The sequence below is a fragment of the Lissotriton vulgaris genome, chromosome 2_1 (genome assembly GCF_964263255.1).
Source record: "Lissotriton vulgaris chromosome 2_1, aLisVul1.2, whole genome shotgun sequence".
NCBI classification, from domain to species: Eukaryota; Metazoa; Chordata; class Amphibia; order Caudata; family Salamandridae; genus Lissotriton; species Lissotriton vulgaris.
The window spans coordinates 729,425,556-729,450,860 of record NC_141687.1 but is presented as its reverse complement, the minus strand read 5'-3'; the positions used below and the strand labels follow the sequence as shown (position 1 = coordinate 729,450,860).

General features: G+C 42.0%; 1 protein-coding gene across 4 annotated transcripts in view; it reads right to left on the bottom strand.

The window, feature by feature from the left end:
- Positions 1 to 25,305, bottom strand: part of LMO1 (LIM domain only 1) — a 534,498-nt gene that overhangs the window by 151,852 nt on the left and 357,341 nt on the right. For all 4 annotated transcript variants that reach the window (XM_086958674.1, XM_086958672.1, XM_086958673.1 and 1 more), the window contains exon 3: positions 18,804 to 19,017. In XM_086958674.1, coding sequence (XP_086814800.1) covers positions 18,804 to 19,017 — 214 coding nt within the window. The remainder of the gene's footprint in view (positions 1 to 18,803; positions 19,018 to 25,305) is intronic.

The window sequence follows — 25,305 nt, the reverse complement described above, 5'->3', positions numbered from 1 at the left end:
GTTAACAATCCATTAAAATAAGGTACTGAAACATTCATATTGGGATTACAAATAGTGTCCACTCTAGATCTAGTGTAGGAAGGCTGACAACACAGTTTTTATGTGTTCAACCGTTTCCTGCCCTAGAACCATACCTGGAGAAACCACAACTAGCAAAATCAATGTATATGAGGTTTCATGGTCATGTGGTACTGACGATGTAGGGGAGGTTTATTGCACACTATGCACTTTAAAAACTTGTTCACATATACTATTTTCCTGTCTTGTCTATGCTAACCAGAGGAAAACATTGATTACATCAATCTGTAGTGACTTGGGGACAAGGAAATTTGTCCTGGGAATTTTTAAACCACATAAGTTTTAGCCTATTGTTTTTAGTGTTATTAGACAATTAGAAATCTTTTTGCTGTAAGTGTAATACACAAGGGAAAAGGCTTGAAATGTTAACAGATAGATGATTAATTCTATTATTTGTTTTTTATTTTTATTTCATACTGTTTGAAATGTATATATGACAAATTAAAAATATATTGAGATTATATATATTGCATTGTGTTGCATAGTATGCTTGTTGTTTGTTTGCTTTTATGGTTTTTAACTGAAATAAAAGCTATTCTACTACTTCTACTACTACTACTACTACAAAAGTTAAATGTAATTTAACCCAATGCTATCCTGTGGGAGATGTAGGCCCTGCAGAATTGTAAAATTAATGTATGTGTTTTTCACTACCTTGTAAAACATAAATGTAGATGTCCAACTTTTTAAATATATTGCACCCTGCCCTATGCGCTGTTTAGAGCCTGCCTAAGGAGGTGACGTAAGAATTAAAGAGGCATGTTGAGGCCTAAGAAAAGGTTTTTTTTGCCAAATCAAAATGGCAGTTTAAACTAATCCCAGAGGATGCAATGGCAGGCCTGACACATGCTTAAAATGCTACTCCTGCCATCGAATTATCGGCCCATAAGCCTTTTGGATGTAACCCAAAAAATCTTCACTTGTGTTCTCCTCGAGCGTTTACACGGATGGATGGAGGATCACAGCATTTTAACTCCACTCCAAGCTGGGTTTAGAGCACGGACATCTACGGTCGACCAGATTTTCAGATTACAAATGATTTACTGGAAGATCGTGAGTATAGAGAGTGACACTCTATACTTAATATTTGTAGATCTGAAATCTACGTTCGACCTGGTCCCCAGAGAGAGGCTGTGGTCGATTCTTTTGGAGATGGGGGTCCCGGTTTACCTTTGTCATTTGTTTGCTCGCCTGCACAAGGGCAATTATGCCCAAATCAGGTACGGCAAACATGGCAATCTTACATCCCCAATCCCAGTTATGCGAGGAGTCCGCCAGGGATGCGTCCTGGCCCCAACACTCTTGGCCTTATTTGTTAATGGACTCATTGACCATCTTAACACATTTCTTAACATTGATGCCCCCAAACTGGCAGGGCGCAGTGTTGTTTGCAGACAACACGTTGTTGCTGGCCAAGTCCCCTATGGGTATCCAGAGGACGCTCGACAACTTCGTTGTCTTCTGCAAACATCGGGGTCTGGAGATAAACCTTCAGAAGACCAAATATATGGTCTTTATAGGCGGTAAAAGCACATGCAGCAATCCAACCCTGGGGGGCCAACCACTCGAAAGAGTGGTGGTGTTTGACTATCTTGGCATTACCCTGATGGAGAGCATGGACTGGGGAGCCCACATTAATAACTGTAACTTGAAGCTCACCCAGGTGTCGGGAGGTATCCATAAATTCTTTAAGGGGGCATCACACAAGCAGGTCTATGCTCCTATGGAGGCCTACAGGGCACAGGCAAGAAGTGCTGCGTTATATGGTGCAGAAATTTGGGGCCATTGTGCACTCCTATCCCTTGAACGCACTGAGAATGCGTTCATCAGACAGCTTCTTAGCCTCCCTAAAAGCACTCCTCTGATCCAGTTGAGAATGGACCTAGGAATCAAACCAATTACCGAGGATGCCGCACTTAGACCACTGACCTTCTGGAGAAGCTTGTGGAGCACTCCCGAGCTAGCCCCGTATAGTGAGGAATTAACTGAGATATTGGGGCTGAAAGGGGTGGGTAAGATACCTTGGCGTAGGCACCTTAAGGTGCTATGTATGGAATTGGGACGTGTTGATTTGTGGGATGAGCCCCAAACCGTGTCACAATCACTAAGTAGGAACACACTGGTGGCTGCCTATAGGGAATACCGGCTGTCCAAGATGATGCATAGCTCTTCATCGGGACTGCTTACAAGTGAATTCCTTCTAATTAAAAATATCTACCAGGCAGAGCCCATCCTGGATAGTATCCAACCAGTGTTGGCACAAAAATTGTTTCCCCAGTTCAGGTATGGGTGCCTCCTCCTACGATCGTATGTTAAAAAATGGGGGGGACAGGTTATGATTGAATGTCCTGCATGTGGCTTAGTGGATTAAACCGAGGTGCATGTTCTTTTCCAGTGTGACTCCTATAGGTCGCCAAGAAGACGCTGGCTTGTACAAATTTGTAAGAACATGGGCACAAGACACTTTAGCGAGGCTTATAGAATATTGAAAACTGAGCTCCACCTCCCAATAGTCTACTCTGTTTCCTGTTTTTTTATTCTCAATGTGGTGTATGAGGAGGAAGTTTTTGGAGCCTTCCGTGTAGTGGCTGAATATAGTACACGGTCTGCCCAGGCTTACTAATACTTTCAAAATGACCTACGGTAACTAATTTTTAACTGAGATTTTTTTTTAAAGAAAAGAGAGTATTCCCTCTTGTTTTTAAAAACAGTTTTATTACCCACTGTGGCTTTTAGTAATGTTCTTAATTTTTCTCCCTGTGTATAAGTATTGACCATACGCACCTGCACTTTATTCTTACTGTTTGCTCTATGGCGACTGGATGCAAAATTTTACCAATGTTGTTAATTACTGTGATAATGATATGTTTTTTTTAACCTTTGTGATGCTTTTATGGTCAATGTACCGAAATAAAGCTTTTCAAACGAAACGCTACTTAGATGGGTGGCACAATCAGTGCTGCATGCCCACTAGTAGTATTTAGTTTACAGGCCCTGGGTTCATTTACTACCACTTTACGAAGGACTTAAAAACTAAATGTGCTAAATTGGGTGTGAGCCAATTTTACCATGCTTAAAGGCGAGAGCACAAATATTTTAGCACTTGTTAGCAGTGGTAAACTGTACAGAGTCCTAAAAACCAACAACAATGGGCTCATAAAACAGGAGGGTGAAGGCAAAAAGTTTGGGGATAGCCCTGCAGAAAGGGCCAAGTCCAACATTGGGCAAATCAGAGAAAAAAACATACGTTTTGGGCAAAGCCTGATATTGCAGTGCAATCTGGTTTTGAACGAAATCCTAACCCCAAATGAAAGCATTTGGTAGCAAGCGTTCAAGAGTGATGTCATCTGATATACCTACATGTAACATGTATACAATACACTAAAGCACAAATCTAAAATTCAGACTAAAAATCCTAAATTTAAAAATCCTGATTGGCATAGCTTCACACAGAATAGCCATTTGTAGTGCAATCTGGTACTGCAGTATTGTTTGTCCTTTGCACACTGGAGCACTGCAATTGTTCATACGCCGCTCTGTTGCTGGAAGGATACTGAATATAGGCCAATTTTGTTCCCAGCATTAAAGGATTAACAAGTCAACAACACCCTCTCTGCTTCAAGTCAAAAGCAACATCTCCTCAATGACATTACTGTCAGTACCAGGATTTCAATCACACTCATGATGTCAGCAGACTTTTTCTATAGCTCCCATTACCACATCAAATCTCCTAAAGTTCCCCCTCTTACAACAATGCCATTGTTCCAACCTTCTTACTGTTACATTTGACTATTCACTATTCTGAAGCAGGTGTTATAGCATTACCCATAGTTAATAAATTATGCCCATGAAATATTGCCCATAATCAAATGGTTTGGTCACATTCCCATTAATTTAAGAATCTGAACCAGCGGGAAACTCAATATAATATTAGAAATTCACAAAGGCATGCCTATGAAGTACATGAAGTAGTATTGTAGAAGCATTACTTTGTGTACTCATAAATGTCTTTGTGAGATGGTTGTGAAATATCCAAATCCCTATTAGCAAGTGTGCGAAGAGTGCACATTGCTTTCTTTGTACTAATTGTAGATGAATATTTTGTGATTTTTCAATTTTAGATGAGTACTATATCACACACTCATGAAGGCCTTTGTGAATCGGCCATTTCATATCTACTATAAGCCCATCCCCAGCCTCTCTGTCATCAGTGCTATTATGAAGAAGGTGAAGGGACAACTCCAAAACCATGTGAAGGGGAACTTCATCTCTTATGGGCACCAATTTGCCATCGGACCCAGAAGGGCACTGGAGAAGCGACAGTGGACATAAAGAAAGACTTCCTCCTCTCTAAGGACAAGGACAAAAAAACAACCCTCATACACCTCAAACTACCCATAGCCTGAGGAACACTGCTGGGCATACTATGCTGCTGAGTAGAGCAAAACATTGGATGGGAATAGAAGGCCCTGTCTGACCCTGGACTTGCTCCTTCTTGACCATCCACAGGTACACATCCAGGATAGGAATGGCTCACCGGGTCACTAATTTGATGTCCTGCACTGTTCCCCAAGGACCATCTATGTCGTGCCTCCTGTTTAATGTTCATGCATGCCCTCTGCTACTCCTCAAGCAGTTTAAAGTAAAATTTCATTACGTAGATGACACACAAATCCACTTTCAGTTAGCCAATAACTCAAACAGAATTTCCAACATCATCAAACACCTAGATCTCTTTCCCCGCTGGATGAAGAAGATAATTCTATCCATGAATGGATACAATCCTTACATCATCTTAGCAGAAGAAAGTGAAATGCTTTCACTACCCTTCAAATTGTCTCCAGCACTTGCAACATCCCCATCAACTACCCTGGAATCTAGGTTATTCTTCAACTCAGAAATGTCCTCGGTTCCACACAGTAGTGATCAAAATTATCAAACTGTGGATTTCCCCATTCTGTAAAATCCTACCACTATTCAAAATGATCATGGATTACAACTTGACAGAACATTTGTAATGCCTTACTTGGACTATTGCAACATTGTCTACACAGGCTTCCCTCAAGCACACATAGCCAGGTTTCAAATACAGGAAGTCAGAATGCTTGTAAACAGGAACCAGAAACCACTGGCTACTGGTCAAAGCCAGGATCAAATTCAAGATTTTCGGCACCATCCACAAAAGTTTCTGGAAAAAGGTCCCAAATACTTGCAGAAACTAGCTACATGCTATTCACTAGCACGGAACATCTGATCATCAGCATCCAATCTGATCGCAATGGTCAAACAAAAGTACGAAACATGGAGTAGGATACATGGGTGCGCAAAGCCCAAAACTGTGGAACATCCTTCACCCTGGTTTGAGAGCCGAACCCAACCATATTCATTCCAGGAAACTCCTAAAAACCAAACTGTTTATATTCTAATTCTAATGCAAAAGATAAAACAAATAGGGGCATTTCATCTCAGCACACCTGCTACAGAATATTGACCCTACCTGATCGATCACTCCCTATCCTTCATTTTCTCTGTGTTTAACAGTTTTTCTGTACCTTGCACTCTGAAGTAGCCATAAGATTACACTTAATGCACAAAAGATCGAAGGATAAATAAATACATAAAAACTCTATAACAGGGAATGAATCGAAGACTTTATTATGACAGTGACCGAGGAAACAAATGGCATAGAGCTTGGTAAAGTATTGCCCTACAAGAAGCTACCCAAACAGTTCTATTTTGAGGTGCTAACAAATCAAACTAACACCTTCTTTACTTTAAAATTCTTTTCTGTTTCCCTCTACCATGCGAGTTTTCTAATAGCCTCTTCCATTTAAGCACATCTGAAATTCAGGTATAGCAGACTGCTGCCTCAATATGTGCTCCCAAGGACTTTTTCAAGTACTACTAATTGAAGAAACGTGTTTCTGACAATTATTTGACCACATGGCAAATGGAGGAATTGTGTACAAGGAAATAAGTCACTCTTTCGCCGAGTGTCCTCTCTCCTAAATTATTCATGGCAACCCTGCATTAGCGCGCACTTCTGAGTGTGGGAGCCACTTTAAACTCACGAGCAGAAGAGCTGATTTCATCACGGTTTGATGGGAAAAAAAAGTTTAAAAGCGTGTGATTGATTCATAAGGTTGTCTTTAATGTTTCATTTGATACTTTAAAACGTTTGCAAAAAGCTGCGAATAGAGTGGCCCTGGGCCTCACAAGTGTGATGGGATGAAGTTAAAGTACTGCCATGTTAACACAGCCCCAAAGGCAAGAGCACAAGCTGCCCTGGGCAGGCACAGCCTTACACACAAGACGCCATTTGTACAAGATGTATGGCGTCTTCCCTCACTGCAACCTCTTCACAGTCACTCTGCTTTGCTAGCTGTCTCTCTGAGTGCAGGAGCGCGTACATTAAGTGAGTCCACTCTCTTGGATTGTTTTTTCGTGGCCTGTCTATGTAGCTCATAAAGGATGTCTAATGGCGGTGGGGGTGGCGTAACAAAACTTGAGCAGGGCCCCTGTAAAGTGCCTTTGCACTTAGGATTTCTTAGGCTAGGGGTCCGCCGCCCATGCACAGTGCTGGGGGATGGGGTTTTGGGGGTGCGGTGGAGCTCCAGCCTCCAGTCACCCCAGAGGTGGTTGTTACGCCACTGGGTTGTGGGTGCCATAACAGACAGCTTTCTCAAGATCATTTTTTTCCCATGTTGCTTTTGAGAAAGAAAAAAAAAACATTACCTGAAAATTCAGAAGAGCAAAGATTTTAGTACTCGACGGGAGAATTTCCCATTATCAAGAAAGTTACAATTAATAAAATATTCAAACGCAAACATTGAAATGTTTGTGATATAGTAGGATTGCAAAAAAAAATTGTACTTTGATATAACACTTTTGAAATGGAATTGCTCTTTTTCTAAATAAATACCATTTGAGACATTAATGCAAAAATAAGGTGAATGGATCTATGTTTAACACAGATAAAAACTGAACAAAGACAGGTCACAAATGGGAGCATCATCTGAAAGTTGTACTTAACATGGAGGCAGAGGAAGGTACAGTAACAGGGAGCGCCAAAAGGCTCATCTCGAGAAAATGAGGTGCCCGCGGCACATGCAGTGAGCCACCTAAGAGGGCGGCCACCTTAGTGCACATTAGGCATGATCCTGTCTAGTGTCATGGACCCCCCATGGGAACCCCAAGTCCAGTACGAATTCATGCGTCATTTCTGGCACATGTGCAGGCGGGGGCAAGGTTCTTCCTGGTCATGCCATCTCCCTCCCAACCGCCTACCCGGCGTGCTGGCTGGGGTGCGCAGCCAGGGAACAAACATGTTAACTTGTTAATTTGTGTTGCAGGCGGAGTAACAGGGCGATCCGGAGGCTGTATGGTACATAGGTACACCCTTTTCAGGAGCACAATATGGGTGCCGAAGCCAAGTAACTCCAGGAGCCTTTACGGCAGGACCACGGAGGAAAGCAATGGGCCCCCACTAGTCCTTTGGGTGGTTGTAAGTGTGAGCAACCAGGGTTTGCCTGGACACGCTCCGCTCCTAAAAAGGCCTGAGTAAAGGGATGGACTGGTGGTCCATTGTATTTAAGGGGGATAACCCCCACAAAATGGTAGCATTGATTGGGTTGGCGATGGTGCAGTTGGCTCATCAGATGGGCAGTCTAGCTTAGGGTAGTTACCGCTGCCTGCCCTTTGATTGCCCGTATGTTAACTCACCCCGTTGGCATAATTCTTGTATGAAATAAACCTGCAGCAAAATGTTTTTCCACAAACAAGTCTTATTTGAATATTTATTGCTGTGCATGGTATGTCTCCATGTTGGGGTGAGTTGCCTATATTGGCTCTAAGAGTCACACGTACAGAAACAAGGGTGAACTAGAAGAGGGGGTCACAAGGTGGCACACAACAACGTACACAGAGAGACAAATAGGCAAGCAGCCCTGCACAGGCAATCAGCAAACACCCAGGTGCACGACAGAACCAGCAACAAGGTAGCTGTACACACACTATAGTCCCCCCAGACAGTCCCATAAACACCAGTTGAAGGGAATCAGGACAGTCTGCAGCAGACATTACGAAAAACAATCACACACTTCAAATACCGGCAGTCACATCCAAAGGAGATTAGCATCCAGTAAGGAGCCGGATTCAGGCAAGTTACAGTGGAATTAAAGATCGGTGCAAATAGACAAGAGGCACTTAGTTTCTTAGAAGCCACATGCAAAACAGTGACACTTCTAGCTTAGTTCCTTATAAAATTGTCATAACAGTTCTTTTGTAAAAACAAAACTGGTTGACCAATGGTAACAAAGCAAACATTATAGAGTTGCCTTATAAGCAATGCTTTAAAAATCAGCACGGAGTGTGATTGTAAACTGATCATGGCACTGTACATTTATATAATACCTTTTATTTTCTGGTGACTCATTTCACTTCCAGGCATTGAGGTCCACCCCATATTACCACTTTGGCAATCTTTTCCTTGCAGGCTGGGGACAACTCAAGAACTTGTTGCAGGTCAGTTGTGCGGTTGTTCAGTGCCTCGTCTACCAGCAATGAGCTGGCGTATCATCGCACTCAGCTCACTGAGCTCAGCTTGAGCCAAGCCAAGCTCCCTTCGGCCTCCTCACCTAAATGGAACACCAAGACTGCTGGGAATTGAACTGCAACTACTTGTGCACATTCTTTTGTGTTTGCCCTTTCTTGTGTATGGCCTCAACTATAACTCTCTCAAGCCTAATGGGTGTCTCCTGCTGACCAAAGGCCTCCTCCATATCTGTTCTGTTAGTAGATTTCACTTAAAGACAGCCTCCTTCCCCTATTGCTATTAGGATACTCAAGAGAAAAAAATTATTTATGGCATTTTGAAGATGAACACCAAAAGGTAAACTTAGTTTTTTAGGGGGTCATTAGGATTGGCTTACAGAGTAGAAGCCCTGGTGGTAGATGGTTTCTCTGTAATCAGGGGCAAGTAGCTCCTGAAGATCGCTCTGAATAATTACTGCTGCCCGAGAACTTTCCCCAATCAGTTGCATTTGGGAATAAAATGTAATCCAAATTTAATCAGTCCCGCAGAAAAAGGCATCTAATTGTACCACAGTCTCTCTCACTTTATTATTTTATTTGAAATAAGCAAAACAATTAACAAGTCAACTAAGAATGCACTGTATCTATGAAGACACTATAATCCGAGAAATTAGAGTTAACACAACCAATGCATAAATTATTGACACAGCAAACCTGATAACAACAAGACGTAAGATATTTGAAGAGTAGCATACATATGTCTCACTCAAGATGCAACAACAGGCGCTGCGAAAAACCTATATGAGTTGTTTCTGGCTGTGCAGTACGACTGTACATTACTGATAAACTTATTCCCAGACTCTTTTAGTGACAATGACTGCCATAGCCAAAACTTAGGCCTGCCTGATATAGCTTCAGTGCAACTACATATGCAGACAGAGATGCAGTCAGCATCATTCATCAAATGGTGAAAGTAATACACGTCTACGTAGAGATCAGTAGTTGAGGACAATGAAGAAGAGGGCCTAAATAAAATGCATTCTGGAAAGAATTGTTGCCAGACACCATAAATGTATGAAAGAAGGAAAGCAAGCACCAGCATGGATGTCATTTAGGTGACACCAGGCCAGGGGTCGCAGCTCCGACTCCTTTCTAGCCCACCTTCTATCCCTAGTATGGTAGGCAGTCAAAATATTGAATTGTTAATATCGAAGCACAATAATATCGAAGTAGCAATATCGAAGGTAAGTAATATCGAATGTAAGTAATATCGAAGGTAAGTAACATCGATTTTGTTAATATCTATGTGAGTAATATCGATGTTACTAATATCTATGTTAGTAATATCGATGTTACTAATATCGATTTTTATATGATTTTTATGTATATTATTATGTATTTAATATGTATTTTTTTTTAAATTTAATTTAAGTACATTTTGTATTTTAGTACCGTAGCGGGTTGTGGTTTATAGGGGAATAGGGTGGGAAGTAATTTAATTATAGTAAATTAATTAGTCATTTATTAGGAATTATGAATTAATTTTTTAATAATAGGTAATTAATTTTTATTAATTAGTAATTTATTTTAATTAATTGATTAATTGATAATTATGTTCTGTAGCGGGTTATGGGTTAATAGGGGAATAGAGTGGGAAGTAATTTAAATGTAATTAAGTAATACTTTTTTTAATTAATTGTTTTTGGTAATTATATTATTGTTAATTATTAATTAATTGATAATTATGTTAATTGTATTATTTTTATTATTGGTGTTTGTTGTGTGCTCATAGGGGAATAGTGTGTAAAGTAATTTAAATGCAATTAAGTAGTTATTAAATTTATATTTGTGTATTGGTAATTAATTTATTGGATATTAAATATTAATTGGTAATTATTTTTTAAATAATTATTTATTGGTATTTGTAAATAGTTTAGATTCATTTAATAAATAATATTTTTCATATTTTTTTAATTTATTCATAAGTATGTTATTTTTAATGTCTACGCTATCCAACACTTTCCCTACTGTTGCACTCTCTGGAGTTGGAATAGTAATTTTTACCCCTACGCTATCCAACACTCTCCCTAATGTTGCACTCTCTGGAGTTGCAATAGTCATTTTTACCCCTACGCTATCCAACACTTTCCGTACTGTTGCACTCTCTGGAGTTGGAATAGTAATTTTTACCCCTACACTATCCAACACTTTCCCTACTGTTGCACTCTCTGGAGTTGGAATAGTAATTTTTACCTATACGCTATCCAGCGCTTTCCCTACTGTTGCAGTCTCTGGAGTTGGAAAAGTAATTTTTACCCCTACACTATCCAAGGCTTTCCCTACTGTTGCATTCTCTGGAGTTGAAATAGTAATTTTTACTTCTACGCTATCCAATGCTTTCCCTACTGTTGTACTCTCTGGAGTGGCAATAGTAATTTTTACCCCTACGCTATCCAACACTTTCCCTACTGTTGCACTCTCTGGAGTTGTTATAGTAATGTTTACTTCTACGCTATCCAACACTTTCCCTACTGTTGCACTCTCTGGAGTTGGAAAAGTAATTTTTACCCTTACGCTATCCAACATTTTCCCTACTGTACACTCTTTGGAGTGGGAATAGTAATTTTTACTTCTACGCTATCAAACACTTTCCCTACTGTTGCACTCTCTGGAGTTGAAATAGTAATTTTTACCCCTACGCTATCCAACACTTTCCCTACTGTTGCACTCTCTGGAGTTGGAATAGTAATTTTTACCTCTACACTATCTAACGCTTTCCCTACTGTTGAACTCTCTGTAGTTGGAATAGTAATTTTTACCCCAACACTATCCAACGCTTTCCCTACTGTTGCATTCTCTGGAGTTGGAATAGTAATTTTTACTTCTACGCTATCCAACGCTTTCCCTACTGTTGCGTTCTCTGGAGTTTGAATAGTAATTTTTACCCCTACGCTATCCAACGCTTTCTTTACTGTTGCACTCTCCGGAGTTGGAATAGTAATTTTCACCCCTACGCTATCCAATGCTTTTCCTACTGTTGCATTCTCTGGAGTTTGAATAGTAATTTTTACCACTACGCTATCCAACGTTTTCTCTACTGTTGCACTCTCTGGAGTTGGAATAGTACTTTTTACCCCTACGCTATCCAATACTCTCCCTACTGTTGCACTCTCTGGAGTTGCAATAGTCATTTTTACCCCTACGCTATCCAACACTTTCCCTACTGTTGCACTCTCTGGAGTTGGAATAGTAATTTTTACCCCTACACTATCCAACACTTTCCCTACTGTTGCACTCTCTGGAGTTGGAATAGTAATTTTTACCTATACGCTTTCCAACGCTTTCCCTACTGTTGCAGTCTCTGGAGTTGGAATAGTAATTTTTACCCCTACACTATCCAAGGCTTTCCCTACTGTTGCATTCTCTGGAGTTGAAATAGTAATTTTTACTTCTACGCTATCCAATGCTTTCCCTACTGTTGTACTCTCTGGAGTGGCAATAGTAATTTTTACCCCTACGCTATCCAACACTTTCCCTACTGTTGCACTCTCTGGAGTTGTTATAGTAATGTTTACTTCTACGCTATCCAACACTTTCCCTACTGTTGCACTCTCTGGAGTTGGAAAAGTAATTTTTACCCTTACGCTATCCAACATTTTCCCTACTGTACACTCTTTGGAGTGGGAATAGTCATTTTTACTTCTACGCTATCAAACGCTTTCCCTACTGTTGCACTCTCTGGAGTTGGAATAGTAATTTTTACCCCTACGCTATCCAACACTTTCCCTACTGTTGCACTCTCTGGAGTTGGAATAGTAATTTTTACCTCTACACTATCTAACGCTTTCCCTACTGTTGAACTCTCTGTAGTTGGAATAGTAATTTTTACCCCTACACTATCCAACGCTTTCCCTACTGTTGCATTCTCTGGAGTTGGAATAGTAATTTTTACTTCTACGCTATCCAACGCTTTCCCTACTGTTGCGTTCTCTGGAGTTTGAATAGTAATTTTTACCCCTACGCTATCCAACGCTTTTTTTTACTGTTGCACTCTCCGGAGTTGGAATAGTAATTTTCACCCCTACGCTATCCAATGCTTTCCCTACTGTTGCATTCTCTGGAGTTTGAATAGTAATTTTTACCACTACGTTATCCAACGCTTTCTCTACTGTTGCACTCTCTGGAGTTGGAATAGTAATTTTTACCCTCCCGCTATCCAACGCTTTCCCTACTGTTGCACTCTCTGGAGTGGCAATAGTTAATTTTACCCCTACGCTATCCAACACTTTCCCTACTGTTGCACTCTCTGGAGTTGGAATAGTAATTTTTACTTCTACGCTATCCAACACTTTCCCTACTGTTGCACTCGCTGGAGTTGGAATAGTAATTTTTACCCCTACGCTATCCAACAGTTTCCCTACTGTTGCACTCTCTGGAGTTGGAATAGTAATTTTTACCCCTACGCTATCCAACATTTTCCCTACTGTTGCACTCAATGGTAAGGTTGTCAACTCAACTTGTGCAACAACTCTTAACTACCATGTTAAACTCATGTAAGGCGCATATTTTAGAAAGGTTGTTTAAATGGCGCAATAAAAAAAACCATAAATATAATTTGAAAAAGTAATGCTGGAAATTATTTACTATCTTTTTCTCTGCTCACTTCTCATTGTTCCAGATCATTGGCTGGAAGACGTGGACATTCTCGGACAGAGTTATTATTATTATTTATTATTTTTTAAACAGATTTTATTACTTTTCATTACCAAAAACCAAGCAGCATGTCTGGTAAGGTTGAAGCAAATTTCCATACAATAGTTCTCACAATTTATCCTGCACTGCTGTAACATTGCTTTCCCATATCAATATTCCCACCCAAGTATTGCCTCCTATCCCTCCCCGTCAAGGGTCCCAAAAGTTGCGCTTGATGTTGGTACATACTAGGGGCCTGATTACGAATTTGGTGGACGGGTTACTCCATCACAAATGGGACGGATAGCCCTTCCACCGTATTACGAATTCCATTATATTCCATTGGATATAATAGAACTGGTAATATGGCGGACGGGATAACCGTCACATTTGTGATGGAGTGACCTGGCCGCAAAACTCGTAATCAGACTTTAGGTGTGGTCCAATGTTCCTTATTCATCTCAATTGCCACCAAAGACCATTGCATGTAACTAAGAGTTAGCCCAGGTGTAGAAATCATATCCTTTGATGTGGAGGGGTGTTCAAGATCTGTAATACGAGTACCTGCTATTGGGAGTTAGCAGTAGGGGGTGCCATAAGGTGAGGGATCCGGGGACTTCATACTGTGCACTGTATTTTTCCAGAGCCAAGACCACCCCTGGCCTCTCTCAGCAACACCGCTGCATCATAGCCAGTCCAGTTCTCGAGTTCCTTCCGCCATACTCCCACCTAAGGGCCTCTCTGAGCTTTCTGGTTTTGAATAATCTTTTTTGTTGCTAACAGTGATACAAGGTCTTGGAATCTGCTTGTGGCTTTATATTAAGCTGTATGCAGGAACCAGCCAAGGAGGCAGCGATGTGCATGGGACCGGTCTCTCAACAATGGCAGTGAGTGTAGCACATATGTTTTTCAAGTGGGGTGTTTGTCGTGCAGGCCAGGAACATATGAATAAGGTCAGAGCTCTCCTCCCCACATCTTGGACAGCCGGCATTGGAGGCATCAAAATATTGGTAAATGCGTACCAGCATCATGTATGTTCTGTGGAGTATGTAAAAATTTTGCAATTTGAAACAGACATTTCTTGGCACCTTAGGTACCCTTTCTAGGATTTCTGTCCAGTCTCTATCAAGTATGGGGCACCCCAGATTAATCTACCACTTCTCTGGAAGTATTGACAAAGGCAGTAGCATATCTCCCTACATTGTCCTATAAAACAGGCAATCCCTTTAAAAGTGCCAGCTGGTGTAACAAAGTATTGACAGGTGTTATGTCCCTTTAGTTATGTAAGTCCTGTCCCCCAGTGCTTACACACTGCTTTCGTTGCAGCCCTATGCAGTAAGAAGTGTCCTCTAAGCAGATCATACATCGCTCGGAACTCCTTGAAGGGGAGGATTGACTAACTTTTTAATAAGTCACCCAGGCTGGTTGCTCTTGCCTCCACCGACTCTGTTAAACCCCTCCAATTCTCACCATGACGTGGTACCTCAAAGTATCGCACAGGCATGTTTGGCACATATGGAGTTTTCGTCTTAGTCTTCTGTAAATAACAAACCCAAAATCAGTTCAGTACCCTGAACTCCTTTGAATCCCTTGTGTTTGAGCACTTAAGAGTTATAAGCACCTTAAGGAGTATGCAGGAGTCTGGTACATCGGGTCTCTTGATACATCCGGGCATCAGTTTCCCCGCCATCCACTGTGTCAGTCACTATAGCTGGGCTGCCAGATAGTAAGTCTGTCACTGCCAGACCTCCGTCAGTCACTGGCCTCTGCAAGGTGTGTAAGGCCACTCGTTGGCAGCCTGTCCCCCATAGGAAGGCGGTAGCGATGGAATCTATGTTCCGAAACATAGTCCAGGGTAGCCATATTGGCAATACTATGAAGTAATAGAGAACCTGTGGAAGCATTATAATTTTCAATAGTGCAAACTTACCTGCCACTGAGAGATGGAACGTTCCCCAGAATTCAGTGCTCCTTTTAAGATCTCTAATCTCCTTCTCTATGATGCCTTCCAGCAGGTCTGCAATGTCATGAAATATTTTGACACTTAGTTATTTGAAACACCGTGATTCCCACTGCAGTCCAAGCACATCTGGTGGCTGGCTACGGTCCGCTATAGTCAGGAACAGTTGTGATTTTCATCAATTAACCCTCAGTCATAAGTGCTGCTTGAAGTGATATGAAGCTTGAGGGTGCCTGCCAGCGTCATTGAGGTATTGTGCAAGAATATCGGGAGATTTTCAGCATATAAGGCTATATGATGTGTCTGCCCTCCACTATCAATGCACCTATAGGCGCTTCCCAGTTTCCCCTATAGGCACTTCCCATACTGGCATGGGTGGTTAGTAGTTTACTTGCTAAAGCGAATAGTAAGGGAAAGAAGGCAACCCTATCTGGTCCCTCTATTCACACGATAACACTCCAAGACATAGCCTACTGTACACATACAAGTCACAGGATCCGTTTACAGAGGCCAAGTCCAGGCGATTAAGTTGTCACCCAGCTGAAAGCGTCTCCTAACTGCATAGCGAGAGGTCCAGTCCAGCCTATCGAAGGCTTTCTCTATATCTACCACAAATGTTGCAGCCTGCTTATAATCATATATGTCATCGTCTAGTAGTGTCAGCAGCCGTTGTATATTAGTTGCGGTGTTCCAACCTGGAAGGAACTCCACCTGGTTTGTGTGTATTACCGTGCACATGTGGGTAGGTAACCTAGTAGCAAGTATCCTGTTGATTATCTTGTAATCTGTGTTTAGCATTGAAAGGAGGTGAATATAAGTGATTCACGGGTGGAAGGTAATAGTAAGCCTGCGACCATGGCCATGTTAAATAGGTCCACCAGTTTGGGAGTTAGTTCTTCCACATAAGTGGCATGTTGCTCCACGGAAAGGCCATCAGTGCTCGATGTTTAGTCCCTGGCCAAGGTTTATATTGCAGCTTGGACCTCTGGTAACGTGATCTACCTTCCCATGAAAGATCTATTCCCTTTCAAAGAGCAGTGTTGGAAAAGTCAGGGGCAACAAGAAATTGTCTATGTCCGTCACAGAGCAAGTTAATGAGCTGCGATTGAGTGCACAATTATAATCCTGGTTACCAATAACCACTTGCCTGTATTGTTTGCGACCAGTATTGGATTTGATTTTTAAAATCACCGAGCCTAGTTTAGCGGGGTTCACCAGCCAGACCAGTAGCATACCGGTACGGTTTCGTACTGCATGGGCTCTGATCATATAGGTCTTGTAATCAAAGAGCCAAGAGCACTACACTTGCTACGCCACTTTTCTCTGGCTTCTAATAGTTTGCACTCCCGGATTACCTGGTGTTTTTAGACAGAGTTATATGGACAGTACAGAGAAACCCTTTCCTACTGCCAGGAAGTTGGGCAACCTCTTTTTACTGCATGTCTTATATGTCTTAGTGTATTTATATGGCTGAAGTATTAAATATCTTGCCAGAATTAAACTTGAAGCATCTGCCTGACGTCCTTCTTCTGTGATAAATAGTTTTTTATAATTGTGAACATATTAAATACAAATTATTTTTATTTTATTCTTTGAAAAGTATGTGTTTCTTTTCATTATCCACAGCCACTTTTCAAATGGCATTGAAGGTGTGAATTTCTTAAATGACCCTTAAAAAGCACCTCAGCACACCAAAAAATCTGTTGCAAACACCAGTGTGAATACCAATTCATCAGTACCGTTATACAGGCAATTTGGTGTGACATTTGTTTCCAGAGGATACTAACATTTCTCCAGTACGTGCGTTGCCATATAGTATGTCAATATTATGTTAATACAATTAGGCACCTACTTAAGGCCCTTTTCGGAAAGGCAAATTTAGTTATTAGTTTCAGTTTTTGACCAAATTGACCTGTTTCACTCCTGCAAGAAATTAACAAAGAGATTCCTGGCAGAAGTAAACCCATTTCCGATTGCAGAGATCAATATAAATAGTGCAGAGTTCTCCGCACATGTAAATCCCACTCAAGGGGTGGGGACATGGGAATTTCAGTGTGTTCCAAGGTTAGTCTTGGAAGTTTGTGAACACCCAGAAACAAGTACATTTGTGGGCATCCACTTACTCATCTCACTCCTCTTTCCACCTTGGAAAGGGACAGATTTGTGAACCAGTCAAGAGAATCTCTTCACAGGGTGGCAAGGCAACCACAGAGTTGTCCAGGATGCAAGGGAAAGAAGTTCTCCACAGGCAAAAACATTGTTGGTGCAGTGAAAACATTTGTCCTTTTCCATAGGCAATATTTTCCACTATGGAGAACTGCACAGAAGGGAATACAAGTTTGATAGCAATGTCACACAGCACTGTATTGTACATTACTGCAACGTTTATATAGCACTTACTACCCCTATTTGGGGCGCTGAAGTGCTTGCATATATTGGTAGCACGCTACACTGGCATACACTGTGTAGAGTGTATGGTTGGTAGCATGTTGTCTTTGTTTTGATCCAATGTGGGAAGTGTTCCCATGGTATGCTTGATTACCACTGACTTGTGGTTATCGTGTGGTCAATGCAGTTCTAGCAGTGTGATGGATGGAGAAGTGTGAGAGAGTCACATAGTGTACAGTTTTCAGTAAGGCAGCTTTGAACAGCTCTGCAGGTCCCCTTATTGTATTTCTTTTGGTCGTAGCTCACTTAGCAGGTTACTGCACTAGGTTATTTTGAGATATTTTGTTTAAAGTGTATGATCCTGAGCAGGCATATCACATTCCCAGGAAAGCACCTGAAAACCGGCACCTGGCTTAGCTTTCCATGTAGTATGCTGGGACTGTTGTGAATCCTCGAAATTCCTTCATTGCACATATATGTACATCTGCCAGAGCAGACTCACAAATTACTTATGAATTGAGCCCATCATTTCTTTCATTGAGGCCATTAAATTAATACTTAGTTATTTAATATGTTACATTCTCTGCAGCACAATGATACTATCATCACTCTTTTCCAGACTCTTACACATCCTAAAATACATTTTAAATAAAAAGCTTCTAAATGGAATTCACTAATGTATAATAATAATCCTGTAAGCAAGGCATGGATCCAGCCCTAATGCAACATGAATCTCCGTGTGCCTTAGGTGCATTGCATTTATTCTTATACATGTTTGAGGAAAAGGATAAATAAGCAATGAGATTACCTAAGTCACAGTGGGCCACAGTGTTATAGGAAGAATCATATTTTAAATGTGATGCACACAACCTGAGCTACCTTTAAGCACTGCCTTTCTATCATGCTGGTACATCTTTTATAAATAGATTTTTATTTGTAAAGCACATTTCACAGTATGTGGGTCCTGCCTCTGCATCTAAGTTGAATATCCGTTCAATTTCCTACAAGTCACCGCAAAGCAAAATGCATAGCCAATGCTGTTTCTAAGATTGGTTGCCTGCTGCCTCCTGGCCAAAACATTTTAGATCCGGACATAATTACAATTGTTTCACAATAGTAGACTTAGTATGTCATGTTCTTGGACTGGACCTACCTCAAGTAATCTCTGCGACAGAGAATAAGATTTGCTTTTGTGTACAGAGTGGACCCAACCTCTCCAAGACGGCAGTCGCAACAGGCGCATTTTAGACAGTCTTCATGCCAGTACTTATCCAAGGCCTTCAGCAGGTACCGGTCCTTGATCTTTCGGTTACAGCCAGCACAGCCCTTCTGTTTGCCTTTCGGCTGTACAGATAACATTGGCACACCTAAAAGAAAAATAATATATATATTGAATGTTGGGTGGAATTAGCTTCTCTAAATTGATGGCTTGTCATGAAATAAAATCATGCTTAATCTGCAGTCATTCGTGAGATCGGTCTGCTCTGTAGATTGTCAAACGCTCACATGTCTTATCCACAAACTAGAGACTTTGTTTTAAGAAAATCAGTGGTAGTGATAACATCCAAAACCAGCTGCGGTCGGTAGTGGGTGTACCTGCAGGGCGGTGACGTGGGGAGGGAGAGGGGCAGGGTTGGGGGTAGTAATCTATGGATTGCAGAGATTTACAGGTCAGTAAACATATAAATAAATAAAACTAATTTCGTTGGGTGCACTGCATCCCCAAATACGATGCAGTGCCCTCAACAAAATTCATTTTATTATTTATTTGTTTACTTACCTGTAAAGCTCCGATATCTATAGATTACTACCCCCACCCTGCCCATTCCCCTCCCCACGTCACCGCCCTGCAGGTACACCCACTACCGACTGCGGCTTTCCACAACTAAAAACAAATACATTTTAACTATGGTGACAAAGGCTAGCTCAAGCAAAGTGTGTCTCTGCTAGAAACAATTTCTGAAGGTAGGATCATTATAATAGGCTTCTATGCATGGAGGTGTGTCAGAGAGATTATCTCATATAAATATCCCTTATTAAATATAATTTACAACAAATATCATCCCATTGGGTGTAGATTTTCTAATATCAACCTTCCAGGGGAGCTAGTTTTGCAGATGATATTTGGGAGACAATATTTTTGCCCGCTGATATTCGGATTTGATTATCCTGATATCACACCATCACAGTTTTTACATTCTCTAAGCACTTTAAATAATGAACATGTTATTTTTGGTAACGTTCTTTCTTGTAGAGATTCTATTTAACTGTAAAATCCTCATCTTTGGAAAATCAGACTGCTTCTGAAAAATATTTAGCAGTACTCCTTTGTGTCAGCAGGTGGTGCTCACGGGTCCCCACCAATGTTGTTCCGCACCATATGTGACATGTGTGTGCCTATATAAGCACCACCCATGTGAGCTGACAATTACTTTTTGACTCAGACATGCCCACAGATGCAGAGCTAAAATCAGATCAATCAGGACCAGTGTGCACCTCTCTAAAATGTAATCTTATTATATGAAAGAACCCAATTGACAGACCAAGGATGTGGGGGGAAGCGGTGTGGAGTCTGCAGTTAGAGGCTCTACGAGAAAGAGCATTACTGAAGGTGAGTAACTTGCTCTTCTGATAGAAACTTATACACGCAGATTCCTCGCCTTCTGAATAGGTACCAAAGCAGTACTTTCCTGGAGGTAGGTCTGTAAATTGGCACAAACAAAAAAAGTCCTGAAGGACCAGGCAGGCAAAGTACCCTTCAAGATGGACCTGTCTGTCTAAACAATTGTGCATGGTGACTACATGGAGTGACGCCAGCATACCACTTTGTCAATTGTCCACAACAAGCACCACATGCACAACTCGGTGGTAGCAGCCTTGGCTCTCGTAGAAGGAGCCTTCAATTCTTATGGGGCTTGCTTTGGGCAAATGCACAGCAGATCTTACTTGCAGAGTAAGGTAGAGATGTTTCCCCACAGCCTTGCCTTTCTTTGATCTATTGAATCTGATAAAGAGCTGATCATCTTCCCGTTGTTCATTGGCGCGATCAATGTAGATGCTGAGCACTTTTCGGATCCAGCTGGTGAAGTCTCACCGGCTCCTTAGAGGGGTAAGGCAGAGCAAAGAACGCCGGAAGAGTGATGCTCTGGTTGACCTGAAAGGGAGTCACTACCTTTGGAAGGAAGGAGACCTAACTTTGCATAACCAACTTGTTTGGGTAGGAAGTCGTGTAGGGTGGGTTGACCACCCCGGCCTGTAACTCAATCACCCATGGCTTAGATGTTAAACAACAACAAAAGCTGTCTTGAGGGTGAGGAGCTGAAGAGGACAGCTGTATAGGTTCTCAAAGGGCACAAATGAGAAATGTGAGGACTAAATATATATCCTGTTGGGCATATCAAAAACACAGAAGGAAGAACAGAAACTGCAACTCCTTGAGGAAGCGCATCACAACTGGTGATTTCAACAACAAGTGCTGGTCTGGCACCTTAAAAAGGCCAAGTGAGCCAACAGAGCCCAGAGCAAGACCTTCCTGGGCTAGGGACATCACAACAATAACACTTCAGATAGTTTGGTATGTAGTGAGTCGATGTTTAGACGTGAACTAGGCCACAAACATATCCCAAAGGCAGGCATGTACAGATTTGGCTGGGGGATGCCTGCCTGCCAGAATTACATTGATGACTTCGAGAGGAAGGTCAAAATCACTCAGCTACGGCTACTCAATCTTCATATTAGTAACAAGCAAGGGAACCCAATAAGATTGGTCAGGGACCTTGGGTACAAGTATGCTACAAACACAGTGGTTCCTCACAAAAGGAATAGGAGAGAAAATTAAATATAGAAATGCAATGAAATCGATATTGCATTGTCCAGCCGAACAAGAATACTTTTAATATTAGGAGAGTTTATGACACAACAATAAAGTTGGAACACAAACTCAGCTTCAGAGTGCAAACAAATAGAAAGGCTCAGGCATATCTTAATGCTTGGAAAATAATTAATCAAATTGGCAAGTGTAAATGAAGAAAAACACCATAGCACATTAACATGAAACATATGATTGTGTTAAGGAGTCGACGAGGTTTCAATCCCATACTTGAAATAGTGGGATCATCATCAGGACATAAAGTTACATGCCTGAGTTAAATGCCTAATGTGGATAAAAAGAAAAATAGGGGGAAAGAAAGAGAGGGGGGAAAACATAATAAGTACAAAGTTAAGGAATTTAAAATATTCAAGAAGTTGACAATATAGTTTTAGAGAACCATGAATACATGCAAGTTGAGTGATTGTGGGTTCCTCTGGTTAAAAATGCATACCCGTAGTGAGATATGGGGATTGAATCCTAAGTCAAATTACGTAGAAGTGATCCCTACAATTGTGAGGGAATCTAGGAATAAAAGAACGTCTAAAACATGTGGTTAATTGGAATTGCATAGCTATGGTGCGCTCAGGGGATGATGGAAGAGAAGGTGAAGAACTAGGTGAAGTAAAATTGAAATGGCCTAAGGGATGGTCAAGGTGAACTTACCAACTGCATTGTGTCTGAGGGACCTGCAGTGGGTTGGTGATAATAGGAGGCGAGCAGTTGCTGCCCACAAGTCTAGAGTGAGAAAAACTGAAAATGAGGATCAAGGACAAATTGGACGTGAAGCCAGATAAGAGAATAACCGCACAGTAATTCTTACAGAGAGGGTGTTTCCATGTGACGTGAGTTAGTTCCTTTGGATGAGCGGTCTGTGGAAAAAAATTACAGGTGAATATCAGGGGAATTGAACAGGAGCTGACCTCATGTGGAGGAAATGCCAGAAAGGGAGACTTACCAAATTGGGAGTTCAGGTGCAGACAATCACGCCTTGGCGCTGGCCGCTGTGATATCAGCGTGACCGATTCGGCAGCCTGGTTGGTGATGAGTGCAGGAGTGATCGGTGCTAAAAGAAGGACTATGTGAAGCGTCATGTGACCGCAGTCACCAGGTGTGTATGGTAGCGCATGCAGACAGAGGGGATTAGGGGAGTCAGTGGCGGCCATCTTGGCTGCTCAATCTTCAAGCATGGAGATGTTGATTGCACAGGTTCTGGTGCCCTGCAGCTTTGAAATAAGATCCACCCAAAGGAGCAGCCTGATCAGAGGATGGATATTCATGCCCTTGAGTTAGGGATACCATACTCTCTGAGCCCAATCCAGGGTCACTAGAATTACTTGGGCTCGGTTGGTCCTGATTGTCTTTGGAGCATGGGACAGGAGAGTTATCAGTGGAAAGGCAGACAGAGTCCTGACATCAACTCTACATGGAAAGTGTCTCGGGGCAAGAGACGCTTTGGAAACTCTAGTGTGAAAAAGTGCTGACATTTTTCATTCTGAGCAGTGGTGAAAAGATCAAGGACGGGGTTCTCCACATTCGCGGAAAATATTCAGTGCCACCTCTGGATGTACATGCTATTTGTGATCCACAAGGCATTGATGGCTTAGTTCATCTGCTCTAGAATTCAAGAAATCTGCCAGGTGGTGCGTCACCAGATAATTCTTTAGCAGTCTAGACATGTTCAGAAATAGAGGGGTGAGATATCCCGGGAGCAATCCGTCCAAGTTTAGTGGGTAATATTGGAGAAAATTGTGATGCTTCAATGGGGAACTTAACACATTAAGGAAAAAAACATAGATTGTAGGAAGGACAGATCTGGATATCTAAATCATCTTGTTTGTTCTGATTCCAAAAATGGATAGAAAAGTCCAGAGTAGCCTAATGCTTATTAAAATAAGTTTGTTTCTCTTGTGATCGAAGAAAGTTATGTTAGAAAAGAGAGCCAACACGTGTTTTACCCCTTCACAGCATGCAAGGCTGTCCAGAAACACAAATCCTCCTGAAACAGGGTCCGTGACCCAAATCCACACTGCTTGTTGTAGTACCACATGACCACCAGCTTCCCTTTGATGGATGGCGGGAAGACTTTCCATGACAAGCAGATCACCCACAGTTCCATGCCGAGCCTCCATTGGAGAACAGGTGCCTCTGATCTCTGCCTCTTCTAGATGGCCACTCCAACTCAGGAGCAATGCATCTATCACCACTGTGAACTCTGAGTGAGGAAAACAGAGGGGTCTGTCTCCGACCCAATCACAGCCTTGCAGCCACCACTGCAGATCTTTTCACTCTCCACCGAAATCTGAACCAAATCTGAAAAGTCCCCCTATGGCTGTGCCTACTGGGACTTCAGTCTTCCCCTCACTGTAGGCCCTGTATATGCCATTTGGCATGCTTGACCAGCAGTATACAGGAGGCCATCAGTCACAGCAGCCTCAGAGTCATCCTCACTGAGATCCCAGAGTGTGGTAAAAGCATCAGAATCATAGCCCAGATGTCCTGGGCTCTCTGTTCTAGGGGATAGATGCAAAACTGCACCATGGGCAAAATGGCTCAAATAAAGGAGAGTGTCTGCGAAGGAATAAGGTGTGACTTTGGAATATTGATAGTGAATCCCAATGATGTTAGGAGGGTAGCCATAGTCTGGAGGTGGGTAAAGGCTTCCTGAAGTGAGCCTGCCTTCAACAACCAGTCATCAAGGTAGGCGAAGACTGGAACCCCTACCCTTTGAAGGCATTCTGTAACCACTGCTATCACTTTTGTGAACACCTGAGGGGTGCTACTAAGGACAAAGGAGAGCACAGTGAACTGAAAATGTTCCTGGCCCAACGTGAACGTCAGTTAGCGCCTGTGGGCCTGAAAGATGGTTAAAGTGGAAATAAGCATTTTCAGATCCAGTGCCACCATCTGGTCTCCTGGGTTGGGGCAGACAAGAATTTGGCCAAGGTGAGTATCTTGAATTTTTCCTTTCCTAGAAAGGCATTGAAATGATGGAGATCCAAGATAGGATGGACAACTCTATCATTGTTCAGCACCAGGAATTAACAGGAATAACAACCAAGTCCATCATCCGGCATCAGTACCCTCTCTATGGCTCCTTTGGCTGAAAGAGCCTGCACTTCCTGCTGAAACAGCGACAGGTGGTCCTCCGTCAACCGTTCTGGGATGGTGGAAGGTATGGTAATTTTTTGAGAAATGTTAGGGAGAAACCCTGCAAAACAGTTTGCAGGACCCACTTGTGCCAAGTTTTCATCCACCACCTTGCAGAAAATGTTGGATTCTGTCTCTGACAGGCTGGCTGTGTTCCACCCAGGGTACGGTAGACAGGTTTGGGGGCTGCAGCATCTGCAGAGGTGGAAGATTGTGCAGCATGCTTCTTCTTTTGTCCATGTGCTTAGTAACTGCTGCAGCCATGGCCAAGAAAGGGTTTCGGGAGTCCTTCGCCGATTGGATTTTCTGGGGATATTGAAAACCCCTACCAAGGCTAGAGAGGGAACAAAACTGCTGATGTGGCGAGAAGTAAGGATCAGGGAATGTGATGTGGGCCTGCTGTCTTTAAAGCACTACGGGACAGAAACCACTTTGTCCCCAAAAAGACAGAAGGCAGTGAATGACATGTCCATGAGGCTTGACTGAGCATCCCTTTAAAATAAAATCATGGACCACATCCAGGCATTCAAGGGAAGGTACGGGTCACACTACTGCCAGTGAACCACCCAGTAACTCAGTGATGTCTAGCCTGTAGAGGATTGAGAATATGGCTGCATCACCACCGAATTGGATAGCC